This window comes from Gavialis gangeticus, unplaced genomic scaffold (assembly GCF_001723915.1).
Source record: "Gavialis gangeticus isolate Ggan-Ray unplaced genomic scaffold, GavGan_comp1, whole genome shotgun sequence".
Taxonomy (NCBI): Eukaryota; Metazoa; Chordata; order Crocodylia; family Gavialidae; genus Gavialis; species Gavialis gangeticus.
Genome location: NW_017729032.1, coordinates 109,455,941 through 109,469,625, shown reverse-complemented (window position 1 = coordinate 109,469,625; position 13,685 = coordinate 109,455,941). Strand labels below are relative to the sequence as shown.

At 37.1% G+C, this 13,685-nt stretch overlaps 1 protein-coding gene across 1 annotated transcript; it reads left to right on the top strand.

Moving 5' to 3' along the window:
* Window positions 1–2,045: 2,045 nt before the first annotated feature.
* On the top strand, window positions 2,046–9,834 carry SLITRK6 (SLIT and NTRK like family member 6). The gene is made up of 2 exons (XM_019525566.1): window positions 2,046–2,570; window positions 6,011–9,834. Exons 1-2 carry the CDS (start codon window positions 2,554–2,556, stop codon window positions 8,547–8,549), a joined length of 2,556 nt encoding a protein of 851 aa, XP_019381111.1. The 5' UTR covers window positions 2,046–2,553; the 3' UTR covers window positions 8,550–9,834.
* The last annotated feature ends 3,851 nt before the right edge of the window (window positions 9,835–13,685 follow it).

Here is a 13,685-nt window from a genome sequence, read left to right as displayed (position 1 = left end):
TATATATATATATATATATATATATATATACAGTCAGAGTATGGTGTGCTCTTTTCTGGTACACAGAAGATACTGTACTTTGTGAGGAGGTAACATAAAACCTTTAGGCTTTTTGGGAAATAAGTGAGTCTGACAGTTGTGCATTTTATTAATGCAGCTTCACAAACTTTAAAAACTGTCAGAGCAATTGAAAAGGTATATGTTTAAAGGGCAACTCTTTTTAGGGAGGGTACCTCAGAAATCAAAAAGGTTTACAGTATATATATTTTCTGGTACAGGTCATTTTTCTCTAATGTATAACAGTTTGTCATATATTTATTACACTGAATTATATTAAATCAGGATTATGTATATAGTATCAGGTGAGAAAAACAAGGTCCTAAACTGACATTCATAATAGTTTGCTCAAGTTTACATGAAGTCTCACTAAAGTCAATGGACAAAAGGATTTATTAACATGGATCTGATTGCAGGACCAGTCCCCAGTTAATTGCATTTTAAGATTACTATTAGATGTGAAAGACAAAGGCAAATATTTAAATTACACTGTATGCAACACATTAGACATCAGACTCAGTGTAAGTGGTAGATTAAGCTGCAGGACTTGGTGAAGTATTTAAAACTTTCACCCTTTTTTGATGAAAGGACAGTAAAACAAGGAACAAATGAAAACAAAGATTCACAGGAATCATACAAAATAAGGTAGGAATGTATTGGGAGCATATTTATTTTATAATTAGGGGCATTTTTTAAATGCATACCAGAGAGAGTATCATATGGTCTTATTTAACCAATCACAACCAAACCAGGAATGTATGTACAACAATACTCAAAGATTTTTGCAATGAAGCTAGAGAGTAAAAATGTTCCCCAAAAACAGTAATGTCAAATACATTACATAAATGGAGATCAACTTGTTAGTATTCTGTCAGGAGGAAAAATAACCATACAAATATATAAATGAACAAACAAAACAAATAAAATACTTGGATAATTTATTTAGATAGCTCTAATTCTTCTGATTTTTTCTTTATTTTTCAATCACAATTGAATCGTGGGGGGTGAAATAATGAAGACCTAAGTACACTAAACCTAAAGCCAACGTTCATCTGCAAAAATTGGACCAGATAATGGGAAATCTGATCAGATGGAACAATACTTTATGACAGTCTATTGCATTTCAATGAGGCCACTCATTGAATTGAGCATGCATGTGATACCAGAATTTGGCTAGTAATAGATCTACTAAATTCTATCTTTATATAGTTCTACTCCTATATTCTTCAATCTATACATAATAGCTAATCATTGTGTGTTTACAGCCCCACTGTAAATCTTAAAATAGTTTTTTTTATATATCATGAACTGTTTTATACTAAACAAAATAGCACTCTGTGCAATAATGCCAACATATTATAATGTCTGGAAAGCAGTCTTTTAAAATCAATACTTCCCTACTAAAAAAAGACGGGATGCTTAAAGAGCACTGCAATCATTCTGTGACCATAAGAAGCGATGTGCTATACAGTGCCTTTGCTCCAAAAAGTGAAACCTATAAAGCCACTGTACACACACTTCTCTACTAGTTAATCTACTGTAATAGATGAATTGGGACAAAAAATCCAGTGGGTAGTTTTATATTTTTAGAAATACTTCATTTCATTAAGACACTAAAATTTCCCAGAAAATAAGACTGTCCTTGTGATATCTGTTGTTGGGAGCATTCAGCATGGAACGCTTCCAACATTTAAAGCACATATTTGCAGATGTAAACTAAAACAAGATCTGCCTGACAGCAAAAGCTGCAGGAGCTGTAGTAGATATTTATGTTCATCTAAAATCAGCCATTAATAGATTTAAGTAATTTACGGTAGATTTAGATTAATTTTACTTTCAGGAGGTTCAGTTTAACCAAAAAAAAAAGGAGAAAGAGGAGGGGAGACAAATTGCAGAAGGAGGAGGAGCTGAGCTGTCTCAAGGTGGAGCTGTATCTTGTGTGAAATGACACTGGCAGATTAAAGCTCTCTGATGGGGAAGGGCTTAAAGGCTGAGTCAAAAGCCAAGAAGTCTCTTATTTACGCCTACCTCCCAGCCCCTGGCAGTCTGACTAATAACAAACTGAGCTAACAAGAAAGACTAGAAAGAGGAAAGAGAAGATAGAATCAGCTTGGATTTAAAAATCTAACAAGCCAAGAGTGATCATTTTGAGCTCTGCTGAACATCTTGTTTATTTACAGAATCCAAATGCTTGCAAATGGTTAACTATATGCAGAAAAGTCAGCATAGCTGTGAAGTATGCTGTGAATTTTAATTGAGGAAAGAAGACAACTGCTTACAGGATAGTCTAATGTGACTCTGCCTGTGAGATTTTTTTTCAGTTAAATGACCTGCACTTTGTTTTCTGATTCAGGATTTTAACTTTATGGAACTGTAGTTGTATCAGAGTGTGCAGGGAAGTGAAAACTCCAAAGAAAGTGTACATTTTAATAAAGGAGGACTGAATTACAATCGAACATCTGCTCTAACTGTGTGCACCATTGATCGTGTCACAGGATGTTGCTGCTGTACAGGTAAGAATGCTTCCACTTGGCTAATTAACTCCAATGAATTTTCTCATTTACTCTCTATCCCATAGCAGTGATTGATTTTATTTTTCTGTATTACTTTAGTTAACTTTTCAGTTAAATGATAGCAATGCACACAGATTCACCCACCACCATTTCAAGTATTCTATCAGGTGCCTTTTACAATGGTGATGCTTTTCTATCCTTTCAATCAATCAGCTATCAGTAGAGAGTAGTTTTGGAGAGTAACCTGCATGGTAGCATGTATTAAAGATTTTTTTCCCCGAAGTATAACAACTCTTAAAATACATCACCCTGAAGTAATTCTCCCCAGAATTTAACAGGCGGGCTTGAAGACTTTTAAATATTGGAAAATCTGTTTTCTTTATCTGAGTCCTTGCAGCTCTTCAGCACCCATTTTTTACATGTTGTTATCAAAAGATAAGCAAAATTAAAAATATGGTAATGTTTGGAAAGATTTTTTTTAAGCGTATAGCAATTTGCTTTAAGATGGCACATAATGTACTACTTTTGCAAGTACTCTAAATATTGGAAAGACAGTGGCATTTTGGGCTCTTTAGTGCAAATGCAAAGAGCACATTTATAGTTAACAGTTATTAATTACTTCTGTATGGGAACAAAGCACAAAAAACTCTTTCCTAATTCACTTCTGGATATGAAACAAAAAATAAAGTCATTAGTCAAGCATTTTTAAATAAAATGCATGTTAGACTTGTACTGTAAATTCTTTGCACTTAATGTTAATCATCTGGTAGACAAAAATAATTTTCATTTTACAGTACTATTGTAATCCTTTGAGGGCAAGATTGACAGGCTCCTGAGTGCAAAGACTAAAAATCTAAAAAAAAAAACCCTCTTCCATTACTTTGGCATGCCTAGAAGTTTCAAGCATCTTACTACATACAAGTGCATATCTCTAGTGTGCTTATGTGTGTGTATGCACATGCACATGGGTGCATCTGTATATATGAGTGCATGTGTGCTGCATGTGAGAGAGAGAGCACGGGGGGGAAGAGAGAGAGAGAAAGCGACTTCTAACAGTATTCCCCACAAAAGTATGATGATGATTAAAATGAAAATGTGTTTCAATTGGTTACAAATGTCTTTTTTTACTTTCATCTATGAGAAAAAATGAGTGGCTCTCATTTTTATAAATGATTTTAGCAATGTGAATTAAAAAGCCACATGCATTTTAGATTAATGCAGCCTGTTTGGGTTTTTTTTTTCCACTTCATTTTGCCCTAGGCCTTCATAATAAGTGCAGTTTGAATACACAACAGAGTTATGCTGGTGTCCTTATAAAGAGACAGGTTATAAAAATTAAAGCCAAATTAACAACAGAGTTGGTTTGGAGCTCACAGTTATTATGGAAAACTTGATTTCCCATTTTAGGTCACTGAATAGGATACTAATGAGTAGAAAGAAGTTCTAAATCTTTATAATATCATACTGACATTATTCTGAATACTTTGAAATAAGACCTCTGTATGTTGTGCCTTGCCTAATATTTATGGGAAAACAGAAACTCAGGACACCATACAACATAAATATAGTGAGCTAATTGTGTGCATTGTGTTCAAGGACTATTATATGAAGACTTGATTTTTTTTTAAAGATAGTTTAGGGATAGATTCTATCACCTTTCTTTATAATATGAAATGCCTTGCTCCATCATAATTGAAGGTACCACTAATCAATACAGATAAATTGGTTTTTGTTTATATAAAGACGTTCCTCTAGCACCACTTACCATAGAAACCTTCTTATGAAGAAGTTGCATGGGAAGCATAACTAACTGTATTTCAAGAACAAGGTACACAGCTAAATTATCATTATATTAACTGTAATTGATATTATGCTAAAGAATATGGCCAAATTCTAAGTGTGTCCCTACATATAATTACATGTATCCCTTGTAAAGCATTCTAACTTGCTCAGAAAGCAGTGGTTCATCTGGTTAATTGTGCAATTACATTCTGCACACCAAAGCAAGTTTCAATAGCTTGCTTAGAAAGATGGACTGACCTTTATTAGATAGGTTTCTTCAAGCAATCTGCTGTGTTCATTTCTAGAATAAGCAGTGCACTGAAGGCAAGTTCTTGCATGAAATGTGTTTCTAATTATCTTTTTCATAGCACGAACTTTTTCTTTGAGGAAATGTGGAAGTGTTTATTCTAATAATAGACTGTAAACAGATATGTAACTTCATCCTATGCAATAAGAAATACCTTTGCTCTTTGGTAATTCAACAACTTTGATAAAAAGACACACAGAGAATCCTCATATGAACAATGTAACATAATCTAAGTTCATACCAGTAAAAACTGTGTCAGATGGACACCATGTAATGTTCACCAGTTTGTGCTCCTGATTTAACAGTTGGAGAGTGATGAGACATTTCTCAACCTCCTGAAGTCTGAAAATTTTAGAGCAAATGGCTTGAAAAATGATCATTAATTTATACACCATGCAGATTATGCCATTCAACATTGTTAACTGCTAATGCCAAGTGTCATTCTGTGTGGTGATGATACTAATACTATTAAGAAGAAATGTAAAAAAAAATCTTGTTTCTTGCCTACTCATTTCTTTCTATTAGCCTTTCACACTCATTTTTGTCTTCTTTGTGTACCCAAGTTATTAACTGCACACACAAAGTTGCATATATGCATACATTTATTTATAATTCTACAAAATGTATGAATGTGGGGGGGTGAACGGACATAATCTATAGTTTATATAATTTACATGTATTAAGCCCATATATTATACAAATATGCATAATATGAAAACATCCCAAATATAAATTCATATCTATGCAAATGAAAATACCACTCTTTAAACTATTTAAATAGAAAGCAGAGTAAGTTCCATTTAAACGGAAACAAAGACGATACTCTCCCTATGGTGGCTGAATGGCCATTTGGTAAGCAACAGATTAGTTAAATTAATCTTATAAACTTCTGTTCAGTCACATGAATTGTCAATGTCTCTTAGCTGCTGGATTCTAAATGTTTTGGCATACATACCTATGAATGATGATATATTTTATATTAACCTTAATCTATTCAACTGGGGGCAGCAACACATCACGTAGTGTCTTCGGGCAAAGTTCCATACATACTTGTATTTCTAGATAAATCAGAACAGCAATTTTATAAATTTTGAATGCTTATTTTGCAGCAGCATAAACATATTAACATAATTCTATTTTATGCCCACCCTGTTGCATTCAGTGATTACAACTAAACATGCAGTCAGATCCTTAGGAAATCACTCAAATCACTCATTCAAATGTTTACTGGCACATGGTGTCATTTTGTAAGGTTTGATAGATCAGTGACAAGTTCTAGAAATTTTCAAAAATCTCCGGGGGGTTTTCAAAAAATGAAATGATAAGCTCTATTTTTTATTTTATTTTACAGAATCTGCTGGGCAACCATGAAGCTATGGATTTTTATGCTATGTTCTGTTTTGGTTGCCTCTGATTTACCACAGTCCCAGCCTTCTTTGTCTTCATTTAGAGGATCTTGTGAAACTTTGTGTTTGTGTGAAGAAAAGGATGATACTATGATTATAAACTGCGAAGAAAGAGATATCAAGTTGATAACACAAATAAATGTCCCACCATCACGGCCTTTCCATCTTAATCTGCTAAACAATGGCTTGACCATGCTGCATATGAATGATTTTGCTGGCCTCATCAATGCTATCTCTCTACATCTTGGCTTTAATAATATTGCAGATATTGAGCCTGGAGCTTTTAATGGTCTCAGCTTTCTTAAGCAACTCCATATTAACCACAATTCTTTAGAAATACTTAAAGAGGATACTTTTAATGGACTTGAAAACCTGGAGTTCCTTCAGGCAGACAACAATTTCATCACAGTGATCGAAGCAAGTGCCTTCAGCAAGCTCAACAGACTTAAAGTGCTTATTTTAAATGATAATGCCATTGAGTTTCTTCCTCCTAATATCTTTCGCTTTGTGCCATTGACCCACTTAGATCTTCGTGGAAATCAGCTGCAAACACTTCCCTATGTTGGCTTTTTGGAACATATTGGTAGAATCCTGGATCTTCAGTTGGAAGACAATAAGTGGGTCTGTAATTGTGAATTACTGCAGCTGAAGATATGGCTAGAAAACATGCCTCCCCAGTCAATAATAGGCGATGTTGTATGCAACAGCCCTCCTATTATCAAAGGTAGCATTCTAAGCAGATTGAAAAAAGAATCACTCTGCCCTACCCACCCCGTAAATGAACTTGAAGATCCTTCAGGATCACTGCCTTTGGTAGTAACCACCTCTATAAGTGATAGTCACTTATCAACCAGAGTGATCCCTATCCTGAAAGTTCCTACCCAGGAACCACGTTTAGTGCTACATGCCACAAAGCCAGCCACTCAGCCTCCGGGAATATATTGCCCTGTACCTTGTCACTGTACCAGCCATATCCTCTCAGGGGTTCTAATGCACTGCCAGGAGCGAAATATTGAAAGCTTATCTGATTTAGGACCCCCTCCTCCACATCCTAAAAAGCTTATTCTGGCTGGAAACATTATTCAAACATTATTGAAATCAGATCTTGTGGACTATGCTAGCCTGGAAATGCTTCACTTGGGAAACAATCGCATTGAAATCCTAGAAGAAGGATCATTTATGAATCTAACTAGATTGCAGAAACTCTATCTAAATGGTAATCACCTTACAAAATTAAATCAGAATCTTTTCCTTGGGTTACAACACCTTGAATATTTGTATCTTGAATATAATGCTATCAAGGAAGTCTTACCAGGGACATTTAACACAATGCCAAAACTGAAAGTCCTGTATTTAAACAACAACCTTCTTCAAACTTTACCACCCCATATTTTTTCAGGGGTGCCATTAGCCCGGCTAAACCTGAAAACAAACCAGTTTTCACATTTGCCTGTGAGCAATGTTTTGGATGACCTGGATATGTTGGTACAAATTGAACTTGAAGATAACCCTTGGGACTGTACTTGTGATTCAGTTGGGCTGCAGCAATGGATACAAAAGCTCAGTAAGAATACAATCATAGGTGAAATCTTTTGTAAATCTCCAGGGCACCTTGCTAAAAAAGAATTGAAAGCTCTGAACAGTGAAGTCTTGTGTCCAGGCCTAATAAATAGCCCAACTTTGCCAACCCATGCTAGCTTTATAGTTGTGACAACATCTTCTACAACAAGCAATACAGCAGATACTATTCTACGATCACTTACAGATGCTGTCCCACTTTCTGTTTTAATCCTAGGACTCCTAATTTTGTTTATAACTATTGTATTTTGTGCAGCAGGAATAGTTGTCCTTGTTCTGCATCGACGGAGGAGATTCAAGAAGAAACAGGCAGATGAGCAGATGAGAGACCCTAGCCCAGTACACCTCCAATACAGCATGTATGGCCATAAAACCACACACCACACAACTGAGCATCCAGCTACAACTCTTTATGAGCAACGTATAGTCAGCCCCATGGTTCAGGTTTATAGAAGCCCATCCTTCAGCCCAAAACATACAGAGCAACAAGAGGAGGGAAACGAAAAAGAAGGAAATGACTCCAGACATCTCCGTCGAAGTCTCCTGGAGAGAGAGAACAGTTCACCTCTTACAGGTTCAAATGTCAAATACAAAGCTATTGACCAATCAGCTGAATTTCTGTCCTTTCAGGATGCCAGCTCCTTGTACAGAAATATTCTTGAGAAGGAGAGAGAACTCCAGCAACTAGGGATCACTGAGTACCTAAGGAAAAATATTGTCCAGCTGCAACCTGACATGGAAGTACATTATCCTGGAACACATGAGGAGCTGAAGCTAATGGAGACACTCATGTACTCCAGACCGAGAAAGGTTTTTCTAGAACAGACGAAAAATGAATATTTTGAACTCAAAGCAAACTTGCATACTGAACCTGACTATCTGGAAGTCTTGGAACAGCAAACATAGAGTGATAAAACTTTGGGCTAGAGCAGATACTCTGTAATTGTATCTCAAGTTGGAACGTTGTAAATAAAAGTGCCTTATAATAATGTGTTATCAGTCAAAATCTAAGCACAGCAGTAATCCTAGCAAAAACAAACCTCAGGGATCACTGTGGGAAGCCATGGGGATATTTTGCAGGCAATATATCTTGCCCCAAATTAAACATGAACTCTTTGTGATTGAACTGTGGGAGGAAAATTGCCATATTCCTCTAGGTTTTTTTTTTTAAAGGTGTGTATGGCACTTCTCATTCTGTACCTAACCTAGGATGAAATATTTATGTTACTTGTACTCCTTTCTTTGCTCCCAATTTAATTGGATTACTTTATTTTCTAAAAACACTTGAATTTGTAATTATAAAGGATAAAATGTATTGGTTAGGTATTAGTACATGCACTACATATGTGAACATAATCTACAAATGCACTTATCATACCCTTGTAATAGATATTACAAAAGGAATTAAAGTTTTGTCATCCTAAATGTCAGTTCAAGAGTGAAAGAGAGACAAAAAGATATATTTGTGTGTGTGACCAGTGCCTGCAAATATTTAAGTATCTTATGTGGGACTTTATCACATGCACTCTGTATCAGTAGGTGGATAAAAAAGTATATATATATATATATATATATATATAAAAATATATATTTACCCAAGAATTTAAGAGATATAAACAAAGTCGTCTTCTGCTTTCCCTATCTGATAGTTTTACTCAAGGTTGGACAATCTTCTCTCAGGCAGCTGCTATAAAATGTGTGCATCACTGGTGTTTTGACTCCTAGTCCTGAGCAATTTGAAAGGCTACTGGGATTAAGTTGTAAATATATCAGTGCATATAAATTTGACTTCTTTCATTATGAATGGTTTCTGTGGCTTTCAAGATTCCTGACAGAAATACATTCACTGTGGCCGGTAACTTCAGTAACTTTCAGGTGCAAAAAGCGAAAAACAAAAACCAAACAAAACACCATACACACAAAGAAAAATATGTTTTGGTGTTTGTATTATGAATGTTCTATACCTGACACAAATCAGCAGTAAAAACAAAAAACCAAACATGTTCATAGTAAATGGCAAAAATGGATGAGAACAGGAGCACTGAATCTTTATTTCACAAAAGGTTGAGCTAGATTAAATATTTATTCTATATAGTTTTGCATTTTTTTCAGTTCAGAAAAAGAAATATTCTTGGGTGCCTTCTAAGCAAATCAAAGAAATTCTCACTATTAAAAAATACATGGAAATAAAGTTCTTTACAAATGTCTTTTTCTTAAAATGTGAGAGGCAAAGATTTAAGGTGATACCTTTTATTGGGTCAACTGTATAATTCAGATAGACAAGCTTTTCAATGCAAGACACTTTTCATCAGGTGTAATCAGAACAAGCCAAGTACAGCATTCTTAAGAGTCACTTTTAAAAAAGAAAGCAGCAAGGCCCATGGACAAGTTTAGAACTGTTCAGGAATCAACCATGAGGCTTCTTTCTGTTGTCATGTGGACAGAAGCTTCTTGTTCAAAGTTCAAGTAAGACCATTCCATTTCTTTGCATGTCTGAGTGCTAAACTGGCCTGCATTTTAAGAAAATTTCTTTAAGGAGGTCTTTTGTAAACTAACTACATGATGGATTTTTTTTCTGATTTCCAGTTGCCCCATATTTAAGGACTGAATCAATTAATACTTCATTTACATGCAATATACTTAACAGCTTTAGATTTAATATATTAAGTCTCAAGAACCTCACTTCCTTTAGTTTAGCTAATTTTCTTACCTAATTATTGGCATAAATGTGACTTGCCCATATTCCTTACATAAGGTTTTCTAAAATAATTTTCATGGAATTTCTTAAAATTTTCAAATAAGGGCTGCATTATGGGGTCTTTGAAATTTGCAGAGAGATGTTAACTTAGATGGAGATAAAGATCTGGCCCTGTGTCCTTTCTTTTACCAGATTAAATTTCCCTATTAGCACTTTCTTGATATCATTGCTTTGCTCTGAGAGTGAAAATTATTGGCTCCCAAGAATTAAAACAGCAGTAGCAACACAATGAATACCCTTTCTGTGATTAAGAGCCAATCTAGTTTAATAAAGCAGCAATGTGTTTAGGAGAGAGGGGGACCAAGACACTAGTTAGAACAGATCTACTATAGTGATACTATTATATCTGATAAATATGTTTTGACATAAAGCATTCTAATAATATAAAAGCTTTAACCTGTCTGTCTGTCTGTAATGTTTTATTTGCACTCTGATTGGCTGAAAAACAGCCAATCAGAGTGCGAATAAGCATCTGGATAAGTGGCAACATGCTGCCATGATGGTGGGGACACAGGGGACTGAGCGCAGCTGACCTCATCCCCCCCACCCTGCTCCCTGCAGGTGGCAATGATGGAGCGGAGGGGGAGGGCAGGCCACTGGACTCCCCTTGTTCCTTGGAGGTGATGGTGGTGGCAGCATGGGAGAGGGAGTGGGGCTGGGACACCATGGGGGGATGAGGCCACTGGTGCTGGCCTTGGCCCACCCTTGCCCCCTTCCATTGTCACCACCTGCAGGGCTGACCCAGTGGCAGTGGGGGGAGAATTGGGTCTGACATAGTGGAGGGAAGGAGCGGGCATACCATAGTGGTGGTAGTGGTGGTGGGGGAAGGGGAGGAGTGGGCCCAGGCCTGACACTGGGGCGGGGGGCAGGCCTGGAGCGGCAGTGGGGGCCAGCAGTGGGCCTGGCCCAATGTGGCCCAATGCAGTAGTGGCTGGGGGAGAGGAGGACCAGGCCTCCTCTCCTCTTTGGCCCAGGGCCCGTTCCTCCCTCTACCCTACCTCCCCCACATAAGCCCCAAGCCCACTCCTCCTGTGCCCCTGCTGCCACTGGGTCAGCCCGGGCCCACTGCTTTTCCCTACCGTGCTGTGGCAGCCTGGCTTCCCCCACCGTTGGGCCTGGTCCTCCCCTGCATCAGGCTCAGGCCCACTCCTCCCTTCCCCCTGTGGCAGAAAGTGGGGGAATGGGCCTGATTACCAAGCAGCAGGAGGAAAGGGGGGAGAACACCTGGATGTGGGGGGCATGGGGCTCCATCCCTGCCCGTTCCCATGACCCGCATCATTCTTGATGGGCAATTGGCTAGTCGTGTAATAAGCAGCATTGATAAACTTGATCATTAAAACTGTTAATGGCCCAAGTCAAAATCTGTAGAAGACAAAAGGAATTGACATTGGTGGGCTTTGAGTCTTTGTATCTAGCCACGAAAGTGAATGTGTATGCATATATAAATATATGTGTCTCTGCATATACATATATATAATGCTTGTAAACATATACATACATACTTATATATGCATAGAAATCATGCATACTTAAATTACATTTAAGCAAGAGGTCCTTAAATTTACCTTTCTTCACCATTCTTCTGAGTTTTCAAGTCAGAGGAGAGGCATAATCAACAGCATGTGCCACATTTTTTGCTGCCTTGCACTTGAATGTTCATTTACACCAGTACCAAGTAGGTATAAACCACCTTCTAATTGCCAAGAAGCAACACAGTGGAGAATCAGCCCTGCAGGCTTCAGTTTAAGGGAAATGATTTCCGACTAGAAACAATTGCCACATGCATTCATGTCACTTTATTTAGCTGCTAAAGTTGCTTAGCAGAATGTTGAGGACAACTAGGTTGTAAAACATTCTTCTTCACTACAGATTCAAAGCATCAGAAAAAATGTGGAGCAAAATTTATGTCACAGCAGCTCATGCACAGCTGTGCCAGAATTCCATTCAGCACAGGTGAGGGGGGAGGCTTTAAACTAACATTGCTTTTCATCAACACTTAGGACTGTTGGCACTTCGCTCAGTTCCTACATAAATTAAAGCTTCAGGGCTATTGTAAATTATAGCTCACTGCAATGACTTCAAGTAGCTACTGTAACATCCAGGCATTACTGGAGTGTGTTGCATTTTATCCATGCTCCCTTTTGTTCCTGTTTGACTTCTATGCAATGGTTAAAAGAAGGTGCACACAGAGATTTTATGGGGGGGTGGGGAATTCTTAAGTAGTTATTTGTTTAATCAAGTTTTTATAAAGAGACCGATACAAAGAGCATCCTCATAAGATCAGAGAGTCTTGCCAAGCACATTGGCTCCTCAAATGAATACTATCAATTTTTATCAATAAAAAGAATATATAAACCAGGAAAACCCAAAGGAGAACTACCTGTGCCTGGAGGTTCTGTGAAACATTTCCATCATAGGAATTAGAAATTTGCCCCTCAGAGTATTGCCAGCTTTTATGGGGAGGGTCTTAGTAGAGTAGATTTTGTTGTGTCCTGATCCTCTTTTTTAACTGACAAGAAAATGTAAATGGTTCCTATGTGTTTCACTTAGACAGTACAGTAGAGGCTGGAAGGTAAAGCATGTCTAACAGTCTGAAACAAAGTGAATTCATTTTTCTCCTGTCAGTACAATAGTTTAACTGAGTGCAAGAACAGTACCTCATCAGACATATTGGTGCAGTTGGCAGCTATATAATTGGTACGTTAGGGCACATCAAGGTAACTGATACTATCATTTTTTTCTTCTTACATTTCAGCAAAACAAACCTTTTAAAATAAAAATAGAAGCTAAAGAAACACATTAAAATGTTCTATTGAAGATATTTATTTTAACTTGTTTCTATCCTTTACTTGCATAAAAATCAAATGCATATTTTCTTATATTTTCTTCCTACTATAGGTATTTTCAGAGAGGCCCCTAGCAATGTTATTTGCATATATTACCAAAAGAGATGTCTCTGCAAAGAACAGAAAAGACTTCAAACATCAACCATAGCATTATAATTAGTGTAATGGCTCATTGAATACAAGGACTCGGGCTGGAATCGAGGGTACATAGTAAATCAACTTTTAAATACATTTTGTTGATTTTTTGCCTAAAGTTGTCAAGAATCACTTAGACTGGAAACAACTGAGTCAGACCCTCAGCTTGGATCAACTGTTATCATGGAGTCGGAGGAGCCAGACTGCCTTACATCAGCTGAGATTTGTCCCTGCGATGTGGCAGGGAAAGGAAAGAAATGATTGCCCTGTGTGTCCCATGATGCACGAGCTGGCTCTGTGCAT